The following is a 14818-nucleotide window of genomic DNA, read 5'->3' as shown; positions in this document are numbered from 1 at the left end:
TGGCGCGTGTTAACTTCAACCAATCAGATCGCCATGCCCTCTGACGTCACATTTGCGACCGGAGGAAGGTGCCTGTGCCTGATCTCTGTGGTAGTCTATCATGATTGAGTCCTCACCGTCCTCATCGTCGTAAAGTCACCTTCGAAGCATGACGTTCGATTATAACAAACTAGTTGTGTGGCTTAGCCTTCCCAAATGTTGAGGGTCGTTTTTTAGAATTTAATACATAGAATTGGGAACGTTACATTCAATTTCATTCAGACTGCCTGTCACTTCCGCCGCGGCAGCCATGTTGACGAGTGAAAAGAACTACAAAGACCATGTACCCACTACTTGCCCAGATGAGCCTAAGGCTGCCGCTGATTCGTCGAGCCAGCCATGGTTCGGGTTTCTAAGCCAATCATCTTAACTGCCTGTGCATGACAAGATGGATTACGTCGAGAGAATCTCTTTTGATCTCGCGAGGTTATCCATCTTGCAAGCAAGGTTAGCATGAGTGGTCTACACACTCTTCCCATAACGAGTTATACTTTCATATCCACGGTCATTTTAAAGTGGATTTGTGTGTTTTCAAACGGCAGATATCTGCAACTGTTAAACACTTCTGGAAGAGAGCTTTTGCTGAGAGCAGTGCAGTGAGCGCAGCAGCATCCAAATACCTGGCCTAATTAAAATCCTCCCAAATACCCAGTGCCACGCGTGTGATTGGTCAAAGTAGGCAGAGCGTGGCCAATTGAATTATCCCAAAATTCAGCCCTCCAAAAGAAGGTTCGGGGCAAATGCGTTTGAAAGAACAAGACCGCCCCCGCCCCTCTCTCTGCCCCTGTTGCCTTTTCCATTAGAACGGTCAGAAACTTAATTTGTGTTGGTTCAATATTGCCATCTCATTCACAAGCTGATTTAGTTTTTCTCTCTCCTTTCTGCGTGTCTGCGCGTGTGCATGCGTGTGCGCGTGTGCATGCGTGTGCGTGTGCGTGTGCGTGTGTGTGCGTGTGTGTGTGCGTGCGCGTGCGTTTGTGCCCGTGTGTGTGTTTGCAGCGATGACGAGCACATGTTGATCCAGCACTACTGCCAGTCTCTGAACCAAGGCTCTCCTCTCAGCCAGCCCCGCAGCCCAGCCCAGATACTCATCTCCATGGAAGAAGGGGAGAAGGGAGAGCTGGAGAGGGTCCTCAATGACCTGGAGCTGGAGAACAGGCCAGTGAATACACACACACACGCACACGCAGAGAAGTTTCTATTATACCTGGAAGGATCTTCTATTGGCTACATAGCTTTCGGGAACCAATGCATGACTGACTTGCCAGCTTGTCCTCACTTCACCTAAGAAATAGAGTCTGTAGATCTTGAAAAGTCTCATACATGATATTATCTAACCTCAAGGTCTTAAAGGTCTTGAGTTGACAGTTAAATACACCATTTTAAATCGATTTACATTCAGTTTTAGACGGCTTAAATGTTTTTCCAGTGAAAATTCAGCCCAGTCTCACAGACCTTCATACCAATAGTGTTATTTGCACTGTATGTGTGTTATTGCTCTACAAATGTAAAACTGCCCGGGTGGTTTCTCATGGACCCCTTGTGTGGGGTCCCATGCACAGCATCTCTTACAAGCACATAAGCACCTTATGCGGCTGGTAGCACTATTTTGTCATTTTGAATGTCGATAATATATATATATTTTTCCGCCCTGTGTCTGAGCCTGTTCGTTTTTGTTTTCTGTCTTTGTGTGTTGTTCTGAAAAATGTAAAAATGTAAAATAAAATATTGGAAGATAAACATGTATAACTGTCAACTACAAACATCTGTACATCTATCAATAGCCATCATAGCCAATAAAAACCTTTATTATTACTAGTTTGACAAGGATGTCTATGACTCCTTTAACCTTTCATACATTTTGGGATGTCTGGGTAGTGGTAGATTCCCTGCCTACCAACACGAGGGTCACAGGTTTGTGCCCCGTGCGTGTTACCTCCGGCTTGGTCAGGCAGCCATACAGGCACAATTGGCCGTGCCTGTGGGTGGGAAACTGGATGAAGGGTATGTGTCCTGGTTGCTGCACTAGTGCCTCCTCTGGTCGGTCAGGGCACCTGTTCAGGGGGAGGGGAACTGATAGTTTTATGTCCTCCTGGTGAAACTCTCGCTGTCAGGTGAAAAGAATCGGAGGGAGCATGTGCTAGTCTACAATTCTCCCCAGATCAGCAGAGGGGGTGGAGCAACGACCGGGGCAGCAGGGGGAATTGGCCAAGTACAATTGGGGAGAAAAATGGGAGAAAAATTGTAAATAGGCTAGATTAAATAATAATAATAGTATACATTTTTATTTAGTTTTATTTATATCTTACTCTTATATGTTATAGGAAGCTGCAGGCAGAGTACGACCGCCTGAAGAAGGCCCATGACAGGAAGGGCCTGTCCCCGCTGCCATCGCCCCCGGAGATGCTGCCCGTGTCACCGCAGAGCCCGCGCGACGCCGAGCTCATCGCCGAGGCCAAGCTGCTGCGCCAACACAAGGGCCGCCTGGAGGCTCGCATGCAGATCCTGGAGGATCACAACAAACAGCTGGAGTCCCAACTGCACCGACTCAGACAGCTGCTGGAACAGGTACACACCCTACACACTACACACACACACACACACACACACACACACACACACACACACACACACTACACATGCGCACGCGCTGCACAGGCTGAGACTGCTACTGGACCCATAGAATGTATAAAATATGGACGTCATGACGGCTCCTCAAAAGTGTAGCCTAAACATCTTGATTGCCCCCTGGTGGCTGGTTGCAGTATAGGTCATAAGTCCTGCCCCCTCCATTTTAGCAGATAGCCAAACTAAACAATCAAGATCAGATCAGAGGGTGGAGCAGCGACCGGGGCAGCAGGAGGAAAAATTGACCAAGTACAATTTGGGAGAAAATAGGGGGGAAATATGAAAGAACAAAACAAAAAACCAGTGTTTGTCCCATTGGTTATATATGTAAAGATAATTAATATGTCATTATATAGTAATTAATATTTACTCAAAGCAGATGGCAGTTAGTGGGAATTGGACTGGGAGAAACCTTGAATCACAACGGATAAACAAAAAAGGGGGGGGGGGGGGGGTGCCAGCTAGTAGATTTCCATCCAAGCCAAGCGATGTTTAGATTGACAGTGAACCAGATTTAAATATGTATTTTGTTTATATTTTTTTGGCTATGTCTACTTAGTTTGCTGTGTCTGCTGTTAACAGAATGTAAAATAGTAGAAAGTGATGTCTTTGTTAGCTGTAAATGTGGGGCGGCTGTAGCCTGGAGCTCACTAGACAGTTCCCACAGGCTCGGAAAAGCTTTGAAAGACTATTATTGAGACAATAATATTAAGCTTTTTTTAATGTAGCATCCAAATTCATCGCTATCCTTCACCTTTGTGCAGGTGAATTTGTGTTGATATCGTACGGCAGCAGTTTGAAAATTCATGATTTAGTGTAGGAACCCTAAAAAGTAAAGCTGCTTCAAATCGGCCCATGAGTGGTTGGGAAAGTGAATGAAAAGCCCTCTCCTCTCCATCAATATTTGCTGTCTCTCTTGCACTTAACCATAGACTGTATACAAATATGGACGTAGCTGCCGCGATGTCACCTATTGGTTTGTGGTGTCCGTTTTGAAGCCTCGAGTTTGGCATTTCGACTGTCACCATCTTGGTTATTTGGAACCAGAAGCAAGCTGGCATGAGACCAGGGGTTTCCCAGAGAGCCTGCTATTGGGCTCGACACGTCATCTGTCCAGTGATCGCGCAGTCCGCCGATCACGCCCCAAAGCATAATCTGCTTTATCGTCTATTTGACTTTAAATGGGACCATCATGAGACGATCAACTCATTAGGAAAGTGTTTACAGGGGGGTACGGTGGTGCAGTGGTAAGCGCTGTCGCCTCACAGCTCAAAGGTCCTGGGTTCGATTCTCACCTGGGACGCTGTGAACGCTGAAGGAATGCGTGCCCGTCCGCATGTCCTCGAGTGCCCACCGCCCGGGTGGGGTCGTCAAAAGGGCCTTTCTGTGTGGAGTTTGCATGTTCTCCCCGTGCCTCCCAGGGGTTTCCTTCATATAGGAACCCCCTTCACCAAAACATGCAATATCCTGGTTGCTAATGTGGTTCCTCCTCTGGTCGTTAAGGGCGCCTCTTCAGATGGAGGGGAACCGGTTGGAATAGCGTGAACCTCCCACGTGCTATGTCCTACCGGTGAAGCTTCCTCTGTCAGGTGAAAAGAAGCGGCTGGCTAACTGCCCATGTCTCGGAGGAAGCATGGAGCCAGTTCCCCCCCCCCCCCCCCCCCCCTTCCCCGTGTTTCATCGGGGGGGGGGAGTGTGTACTGGTCATCCCCCGGTGGCTCACCTGGTAGAGCGCGTACCACAAAGGCTTAGTCCTTCACGTGGCCGACCCGGGTTCGAATCCGACCCATGGTCCTTTGGCGTATGTCGTCCCCTCCCTCTCTCTCTCTCTCTCTACCTTTCCTGTCTGCCTACTGTCCTATCCAAGAAAGGCGCAAAAAAAAAAGAGTGAGAATTAGGGTCATTTTCCCATTGACTTCTATAAAGTCGGACTTCTTTTTGCAGCTAGTGGGGTTGCCCCCTGCTGGCCATTAGAAGGAATGCAGGTTTAAGGTAGTTTTGCATTAGCTTGATTTTTCAGAACCAAGAGCTACCCGCTTGCACTTAACCTGGTGTTGAGCAATAATAATAATACAGTGACTCAGCTGTAAATAAAGGTTCAAAAGAGTCTTGATGGAATGTGTTGATCTACAGAACCCACAGGCCTACGTTCAATGCAGAGTCAAGCAGTGCTTCCTCCAGCTGCCAGTAATAGCTGCCACTGAGTATCTGGCCAGCTCCTTGGTCCTACACACACACACACACACACACACACACACACACACACACACACACACACACACACACACACACACACACACACACACACACACTCACTCACTTACCTTTTGACTTATAATTTAGCTCAGACTATGTGGCATGTCTGTCTCAATTATTTTGTAGTGTATCTAATGTGTGTGTGTGTGTGTGTGTGTGTGTGTGTGTGTGTGTGTGTGTGTGTGTCAGACGGACTCCAAGGTGAACGGTACGGCCCTGTCCTCTCCCTCCACCTCCTCTCAGCGCTCAGACTCCTCTCTCCCTCTGCTCCGCGTGGCCGCCAGCCAGACAACTGACACAATGGGTGAGCATACACACGCACATGCACGCGCGCACACACACACACACACACGCACACACACACACACACACACACACACACACACACATGCACGCACGCAGACACACACGCACACGCACACACACACTGAAATCCTCATCATTTCCATCCTTAAATACGCACATAGTCACACACTCACACCTCTTTAACGCGGCTCCCTCCCTTCCTGCTCCAGGCGACGACGAGCTGTCCAGCCCTTCCCAAGATGCATCTGGGCTGGAAGAAGTGATGGAACAGCTCAACAACTCCTTCCCTCATAGTCAGGGTATGGACAGCACACACACACACACACACACACACACACACACACACGTTCACTATAATTCAGCTATCACAAAAATATACTGTATATACTATACTTTGTAGAAAGTGAAACTATCTGAATTTCTGAAATATAAGGAGAGAGCAGGGGGAATGTGAGAGAGGAGAGAGCAGGAAAGTGATGAGGTGGGGAGGGAATGGGAAATGTTGGGGAGGAGAGGAGGTGGGGAAGGGGGAAAGAGGAGAGAGCAGGAGAAGGGAGGCGGGAGGGAGAGTGGGGAAAGGGAGGAGGTGGGGAGGGAATGGGAAATGTGGGGGAGGAGAGAACAGGGAAGGAGCAGGGGAATGGGGAAAGAGGGTGCCATGCTTTAGAATAGAATGGATGCCATGCTTTAGAATAGTGGGGGAGGAGAGTTCAGGAAGGGGAGGAGGTGGGGAGGGAGAGCGGGGGGATTATGAGAGAGAGTATGTGGAGAGAATAATAATAATAATAATAATAATAACTTTAATTTATATAGCGCCTTTCATAAAACCCAAGGTCGCTTCACAAAAGTGGGATACAGATAGGGGAGAGAGGGGGAGGAAAACAAACAAACAAAACAAAACAAACAACAGGGATGGTTGAACTAAACTGAACTAACTAATGTGGAAAGGCCATGGAAAAGAGATGTGTTTTGAGGTGTGTTTTGAAACTGTTCAGGGTCGGGGCATTACGGATTTCGGCAGGGAGAGCGTTCCAGAGGGTGGGGGCAGCCACGCTGAAGGCTCTGTCCCCAAAGGTTTTGAGTCTGGTACGGGGGATGGATAGCAGACCCGCGTCTGAAGACCGCAGGTTCCGGGATGGAGTGTGTTGGTGAAGGAGGTCGGACAGGTATTGGGGGGCAAGTGCGTGAAGGGATTTGTAAGTGAGAAGGAGGAGTTTGTACAGGATGCGGAACTTGACCGGGAGCCAATGGAGGTGGATGAGGGTGGGGGTGATGTGCTGCCAGGGCTTGGTGTGAGTGAGAACCCTGGCAGCTGAGTTCTGCACGTACTGGAGCCTGTCCAGGGCTTTGCTTGGGACCCCGGACAGGACTCCATTACAGTAGTCGAGCCGGGAGGTGATGAATACATGGATGAGGGTTTCTGCCACGGAGTCTGAGAGTGAGGGACGGAGACGGGAAATGTTTTTGAGGTGGTAGAAGGCGGACTTGGTGATGGATTTGATGTGGGACTGGAAGGAAAGGGTGGAGTCAATGATGACGCCCAGGTTGCGAACTTGAGGAGATGGTTTGATGGAACAGCCCTCGACGTGGAGGAGGAGATCTCCAACCTTCCGGAGCAGTGGCTTGGGGGCCACAACCATGAGCTCAGTTTTACTGCTGTTGAGTTTGAGTAGGTTGGTTGTCATCCAGGTTTTTATGGCGTGGAGGCAGGTGACCAGAGACTGTGGGGGGAGCTGAGTGGATGGTGAGGTGCTGAGATAGAGCTGAGTATCATCAGTGTAGCAGTGGAAGTTGAGTCCGTGGTGACGTATGATCTGGCCGAGGGGGAGCAGGTAGGTGATAAAGAGTATGGGACCCAGCACAGAGCCTTGAGGGATGCCATGGTTGACTGGGGCAGGGGGGGAGGAGGAGCCGTTGATGGTGACAAACTGAGTTCTGTTGGAGAGGTATGATTGAAACCATGAGAGAGCTGTACCGGTGATGCCAAGGAGGTCAGATAGGCATTTGAGGAGGATTGTGTGGGAAACTGTATCAAAGGCAGCGGAGAGGTCGAGGAGGATGAGGATAGTGATTTTACCGGAGTCTGCAGCGATGAGGAGGTCGTTAGTGATCTTGATTAGGGCAGTCTCTGTGCTATGGTGTGTTCTGTAGGCTGACTGAAGGGGTTCGTAGAGCTCATGGTTGGACAGGTGTAGATGGAGCTGGGCAGCCACTGCTCTTTCCAGGACCTTGCTGAGGAAAGGAAGGTTGGAGATCGGCCGGAAGTTGTTCAGGTCATCAGGGTCCAAACCAGGCTTCTTTAGGATGGGAGTGATGGAGGCGATTTTAAGACTGGGGGGAACTGTACCAGAAACTATGGAGGAATTGACTATGTCTGTGATGGAGGGGCAGAGGGTAGGAAGGCAGGCTTTAACCAGAACTGTTGGCATGGGGTCCAGGGAACAGGAGGAGGCTTTGGCTTTAGTCACTAGTTTGGTTACCAGTGCGGCATCAACTGGGGAGAAGGAAGAGAGAGAACATTGGGGGCGGAGGGGGGGCGCTGAGGGTGTCTGTGACACGTTGGGAGGAGGGGGGGCAGGTACGAGGAGTTGCTGGTGAATGGTGTCCACCTTAGCCAGAAAAAAGTCCAGGAATTTAGAGCAGAGGTCAGGGTCATCAGGGGTGGGGGAGGCAGCAGGGGGGCGGAGCAGACGGTTAATGGTGGTGAATAGTGTCCTGGGGTGGTTTTGCTGTGAGCCAATAAGGGTGGAGTAGTATTTAGTTTTGGTCTTGGTGAGTTCCTCCTTGTAAGCTTTCACATGGTCTTCAAAGGCCAGGCGGTGGACGGTGAGGCCAGTTCGTTTGTGGAGCCGCTCCAACCGACGACCAGTGGACTTCATGGTGCGGAGGTTGATGGTGAACCAGGGGGCGGGGCGGGTATATGAGACGGTCCGGGATATAAGGGGGGCCAGAGGAAAAAGGGGGAGCAAATCACACTACTCTAGCCATTAACCGGAACTAACTAGAACACAGGGAATCTAGCTAATCTACAGCCTACTCTGCCCTGTCCTATTCTGCTCTAGTCTGATTTTAGCCTGAACACTATAACAGGTCTACAGCCTATAGTTAGGCTGTAGCTAATCTATCGCCTAACCTAAGCTATTTTAACCTACTGGCAACCCTCGACCAGTGTGTGTGTGTGTGGCCATGGGGGAAAATTTCCCCCACGCTGGCCCATTGACCACGCATCTATGACGACACACCGCCTGAATGTTTACACCAAGTAATTTTTCCTAAAAGGATTGAAATCATTCTGAAATAAAACAAAACTTTTCAGTAAGGCTTTCCTTAAAGGAAAAGTTCACCAAAAAACACGGCTGGTTTATTTTGAGGACCAGTGATGTAATTTGTGCCTGAATGACATCACTGGTCCACATCCAACTCAAATGAACTCTCAATCACTGTCAAACTAAATGAATGTCTGCAAAACTGTTTACAGCTTTTGGATATTGTGTGAGATCACGTACAAAATCAATCAGCATTGTTTTTCCATGAAGTTTTCCTTAAAGGCTTTCATCTGTGAAGTAATATAAAGGTCTTCATATAGCTTGTTTTCAGATGATGTCACATCAATATGGCCCCCGGTGCGAGACCATTGACCATTGGCTTGTTTGCAAACCGCGTGATCATGCTGCGGACACAACCACCAGCAGCTACATAGGAAAAAACCAGCAGCAGCTACATAGGAAAGCATGAGCAAAATCGGACAATTTGCTGGAAAAAACGCTCCTTTTCTTTGTATATGGATCATATCCTATATGGTTTGCAATCTTCTGGTGATACCTGCAGCGTGGAGCGGCATCCACCCCTCTTGCATACTCGCTTTCCTCCATTCTCCATAGTAGCTCTGGGAGAGCTGCTCCTCAGACGTATAGTAGCTCTGGGAGAGCTGCTCCTCAGATGTATAGTAGCTCTGGGAGAGCTGCTCCTCAGACGTATAGTAGCTCTGGGAGAGCTGCTCCTCAGACGTATAGTAGCTCTGGGAGAGCTGCTCCTCAGACGTCATGCGAATCACATGGTCGAAAACAAGCTATAGGGAATCCATCATAACTATATGCCTTAAGTAAAGCGTTACCAATGAGCTGCCCCTTCAGACTTCTTTCTTCTTCTCATCTGTTTAACGGTACAAGGCTGATTTTCCCTCTCTTTCCCTCCCTCATCTTCTTTCCTTCCTTTCCTCCTTTTCTCCTCTTTCCCTCCCTCGTCTTCTTCCCTTCCTCTCCTCCTTTTCTCCGTGAGCCAGGAGGGAGAAGGGGACACCCGTGAGAGGTCAGTGGCTCCTCTCTTTCTCTCTGCTCTGTCTCTTCTCCACACCTCCACAGAGTATTTCCACTTCATTAAGTGCCATACTATACCCATACCGGGGCTATGGTGCTGTATGTTAGCCTCTCCTTTGGTTATCAGCTGGAATATGAACTTGTGGTCTTTTGCAATAGTGACAGTTAACAGTTCAGTGACAAATATTACTGTGCAGGATTAGGTTTATTTCTGAGACACAAATCCTTCTAGAAATGACATTGGCTTGCTATAAAAAAAATTGTATCGCCGTGTATTAAATGACCATATATCGTCCTATCCAAGCAGAAACCTCTGGGGCTGAAAAATGAAGCCAATGTGGAAGTGCCAAAAACGGCAGTTCCCCAATTCAGGCTTTATGGGTGTGGCCACTTTAAGTGACATGTGGCTAACCCCTAGCTCTCTGCTAGGGCTCACCGTTCCACACTCTCATTCAAATATGGTCACTTCTAGCAAAAAAACAAACAAACAAGATGGCGACAGTCAAAATGCTTCAAAATGGGAGTCCACAAACCAATGGGTGACATCATGGTGGCTATGTCCATATTTTTTATACAGTCTATGGTCCCATCCCTACACTTCATGCAGGAAACCAAACATCTGTCCTCCCCAATTCCTTTTTTTACTTCTTTCCCTTTCTGTCACTCTACTGCTCTTGATGTTTCTCACAGTAGGAAGTAGATTTTGTCTGGTAGAGCTACTTTAGCCTGTGTCCAGTGTGTATGTGAACCTGTCTTTGTATGTAGGCACAGTTGAAATCTGAAGTTTACATACAGTCCATTTTGGTTGAAATCATTAAAACTAAATTTTTAACCACTATACAGATTTCATGTTCACTAACTATAGTTTGGCAAGTCTGTTAAGTGTGCACGTAATAGTAATTTAACCAACAAAACAATTGTTTACAGACAGATTATTTCACTTACACTACATCACAATTCCAGTGGGTCAAAAGTTTACATAGACTAAAGCCACTTCTAGACATGAACTCTGGACTATGCCCGTTGAATCAGGTCCCCTTCCAGACAAGAGGCATTGGACCCTATCTTGGTACAGGCGATATCCCCTATTTACGCTTGTGCACCTGTTTGTGCGTGTTTTAAGGCAGGGAAGATTTCAGTCTGCTGTCCAGGTGTTATGCAGAGTTTTGCACCCCCGCCCAGCAGCAACAAAATGCATCCCCACCTCACGGGACCATATATTGTAATGATTTATACAGAAACATAACTGTTTAAAAATGATATAATTGTTTGGGTAGATGTGACCTCCCTGTTTTTAAGTTAAAACAGACCAAAAATGCAATTACTCGCGGGGGAGCATAACTGGTCACAACAACGGGCGCAAACGCAGATTAGAGGCGTGCCAAATCATTTATGCACCGGGTAAACGGTGGAGACAAAAGAAAAGATTGGAGGATTTACAGTGGACTCAATTAAAACTCGACTCGTACCAGGGACAGAGAGAGATGGAGAGAGCTTGTGACAGATAGGCTGTGATACCAACGACCCTCCGGGTTATAGCAGGTGAAGGTGAATAGCCTATTGCAAGTAGGCTACAATGTACAAGATTTCTCAATCCATTTACCATAACCATAAGCATAAGGCTTTGGTGGGTAAGGTCCGAGTTCACAGGAGTGCGCTGTCTATACATACAAGTTACAACCTATCCGAGTGATGTCTGGATATCTTCAGGAGTTCACTGCATGTTTAGAATGCAGTGAACCATACCCCAACCATAACCCTTCCACAGGTACACCTCCAGTTGACTAAAATGATGTCATTTTCCAAGCTGTTTAAAGGCACAATCAACTTAGTGTATGTAAACTTCTGACCCACTGGAATTGTAATATAGTGAATTATAAGTGAAATATTCTGTAAACAATTGTTGGACAAATTACTTTGGTCATGCACAAACAAGTAGATGTCCTAACTGACTTGCCAAACTATATTTTTTAGTGGTTTAAAACAATTCGTTTTAATGACTTCAACCTAAGTGTATGTAGACTTCCGACATCAACTGTAGGTACAAGTCTATTATCACGAGTGTGTCTAACCCCCACCTCGCCCCCCCCCCCCCCCCCCCCCCCCCCCCCCTCTCGGCAGGTCCCAGCGTGGGCAGTTTGTTCCACATGGCTGACGACCTGGGCCGCGCCATGGAGTCTCTGGTCAACGTGATGACAGATGAGCAGAGCGCCGAATAGCACGAGGCACCTGCCCCTCTGACCCCACCCCCTGGCCCCAAACCCCACCCCCTCCCTCCCTCCCTCCCTCCCTGCCTACCTATCGCATGCTTTTATAGTCAAAACAACTGGATCGGAAACACAGTTTACAAAGAGAATATATAACGTCTATTTTTGTGAAGGATCGCGATTACAGCAATGACGAGTAAAAACAAAACTGAAAAAAATATAACTTGTAGATTTCAGTAGTTTCTTAAAAAGTCCTGAAGTTGTTTTATTATTAACAGAGGCTGGTTTTTAAACTTCTATGCAATTGTATAAAAAAAGAGTTGGGGAAAAAACAAAGATGAGATACAAATAAGTGTGTTCGACGTGATCGTATATTTGCCATCTATTTGTAATGGGGGGGATGCATTTCAGACATTTGTATGGAAAAAGAATGATTGTAATCATAAGGGTGCTTTCTAAGAGCAAAATGTCTTTCTATAACAAAGTACACTACTGTCAAGGCAATGCAGGCATCCTGGATCTTTACAGTATGTTGTCTGTGAGACTGTGTGTGTGGTTTTGTGTGCGTGGTTTTGTATGTGTGTGCGTGTACTGTATGTGTGTGTGGTGGTGCAAAATTTCCACATTACATTGCTTTTTCTTTTTTTGCTTTGACAAACCTCACATTGTATTTGAATGAATCACTTATCTACTCATCCGTCCATATATCCATCCGCCTGTTCACCTGTCCATCTTCCCCTTTCATAATATATATATACAGTATCTGGCTACAGTTTTTAACCCTCCATTTCTTTTCCACACAAAGTGCTATGTGCATAAGCAGACGTTGTAAAAGGCCCGATTCAGAACTGAGGCAAGTCGCTTTAAAGCTAATAGGCTACACATTTTGGGAAAGTAACCTGGTTTTCTTTTCATGTTTACCAGCCACTTTGGCAGGTAATCACCAAACTAGATAAATGGTGAAAACAGCAGAGGATAAATTAATGGAATAAGCAAACAATAAGCCAGTTGTTGGCGCTACTGGGTGGAAAAACAGAGTTACCTTCCCTGATAACTCAACTAAATCCACAGTCCTGTAGAGCAGTTTTTTTATTTCTCTGCTGGAGTCGTCATCTGATGGGCTGAATCTGAGTTCATGCTAAATGTTAGTCTCAAAGAAATCGCCTCTGGTGCACATTTCTTTGCTCTAATTCTATTGTTCTAATTGTAGTAGTGTGGATTAGTGAGCCTTCGTAATTTGTCATACAGTTTGAAGGTGTAGTTCAGTGGTGAAAGTGATCCAAACTTGAAGAAAGCCATTATCGTGTTGAGAATCAGCATTCATCCCCAGTTCTGCAGCGGGCCTTAAAAGTTCATCTCATCGATATGACCTTGCACCGGTTCAGAGATGTTGGAATAATTTTACCGGAGTGCAATGCGGCAAATCTCGCTTATGGCTCTGGCACAGATCTTCAGTTTAATGTAATCAGTCTGTCTGTCATTGGGGCCCTGTGAGTACAAGCAGTATGTAATAGTTGAGTACAAACGGTATGTAATAGTGTATAAGTTAACGATTTCTCCCTGTCAAGAGTACTGTAAGCGGAGCTTAGAGGTTAAATAATGTGATTTTAATTTGAACCCGAGCACTACATTGTTACAAGGCTGCTAGCGTGAACCTTGAGATTTATTTGTCTTCATCTTGAACAAAGGTTTCAATTTGAAGAGAAATGTTGTAGTTGTAGGAAGCCCGGCAATGCAAGCTGCCAAGCTCTACCTCGTTTGAACCCATGTGGAGGCAATATCTCTACTGTACTCTATCCCATCATCCTCACACATTGTTTTAATTCTCTTTTATTAATGACTTTTCCATTGATTGATTCATGTCAGATTTCCTTATTGCTCCATACATGTTCTCTTTCGTGTCAAGAGTATCTCTCCACACTACATATTCTACTGTATGTTTGAGATTATATCCTGATCATCGCAGTCCTCATGGATTAGCTTCTTTAAGACACACAATCACATCACCTGTGATTAGGGCCGCGCGCTGATTGGCCCGCGGCTGTAAAATGTACTGCACAGCCGCGGCCCCTCCAGTTAATCTTGATCGGAAGCACGTTTCGGAGCTCTTAGCTGGAGATAGTCTCTCCACTCAGATAATCTGGGTTACAATGTAACCAACCGTTCTCTCCATACAGAGGACCTGCTGCGAGAGCCTCAGATCTGAATGTTCAGATGCATACACTACATTTCTCATCTCTGTCAGTTTTATATCATAACTAAGTATAAAAGCCATCATTATACACCAACTGAATCAGTGTGCACTACTGTCATACCTGGAACATACTAGATATTTGTTTTCTGTGTGTGGAGGAGGGCATTCATTCTAGCGGCGTGTTACATTTTGCGTTTGTCTTTGGTTAAATGGTATTTTGTTTTGTGCTGTGTGAGGTGTTCTGATATTAGCGCGTGTGAATAAATAAATCCCATCATTATTTAATGTGTAACCACTCGGAGGTGTTTGCCATGATGAGCGTAGTCGCATCGCGGCGTTCTACACGTGTGTGTTGGCAACATATTCTTGCAGCATGATCCAAGAGATTTTTGTTTTGATCTATACACTGAATTTGATTTTTAATTTCTTAACTTTTGTGTTTCATTCTCCCATCATTTTTCCAATAACACGTCGATACTTCACAACATATCAGATTCCACCAAATATATGCCTTACTACTGTATTATAAAATGCTTTACTGTATATCAATAAAGCACGCAGTTATGTTCAATTGACTTGACTCTTTGAATTGCTTCCTGACTTTAGTGCTGTTTTACCATCAGAATTAGAAAACTCTTAAATAAATGTGCAGATAGACAGACAGTCAGTATTTTGGTGAAATTGGTGCAGAAACATTCCTTCATTTCCAGTAGTTTCACAGTACATCTTTACACACAGGGCCTCAAATAGAGTGCAAAGGACCAGTGCAAGACATGCGGGAGGCTACTCAGGGTGGGAATTTCATCATTTTAGGGGCAAGGCCATCTGGCCTTCGGCGTCGCACATTTTTTAAGGGCACAAGGCCACATGAT

At 46.3% G+C, this 14818-nt stretch overlaps 1 protein-coding gene across 2 annotated transcripts in view; it reads left to right on the top strand.

The window, feature by feature from the left end:
* The window catches only part of dmd (dystrophin), a gene marked incomplete at its 5' end in the record, with an annotated part of 540780 nt that extends 526269 nt beyond the window's left edge, over window positions 1–14511 (top strand). For both annotated transcript variants that reach the window (XM_083633507.1, XM_083633508.1), the window contains 5 exons: window positions 1039–1197; window positions 2364–2607; window positions 5113–5227; window positions 5439–5528; window positions 11667–14511. In XM_083633507.1, the coding sequence (XP_083489633.1) occupies window positions 1039–1197; window positions 2364–2607; window positions 5113–5227; window positions 5439–5528; window positions 11667–11764 (706 nt within the window). In that variant the 3' untranslated portion in view covers window positions 11765–14511. The remainder of the gene's footprint in view (window positions 1–1038; window positions 1198–2363; window positions 2608–5112; window positions 5228–5438; window positions 5529–11666) is intronic.
* Window positions 14512–14818: the final 307 nt, after the last annotated feature.

Source organism: Poromitra crassiceps, assembly GCF_964638095.1.
Source record: "Poromitra crassiceps genome assembly, chromosome: 3".
Classification (NCBI taxonomy): Eukaryota; Metazoa; Chordata; class Actinopteri; order Beryciformes; family Melamphaidae; genus Poromitra; species Poromitra crassiceps.
The sequence above is the reverse complement of the archived record's forward strand: the minus strand, read 5'-3'. Positions and strand labels throughout refer to the sequence as shown.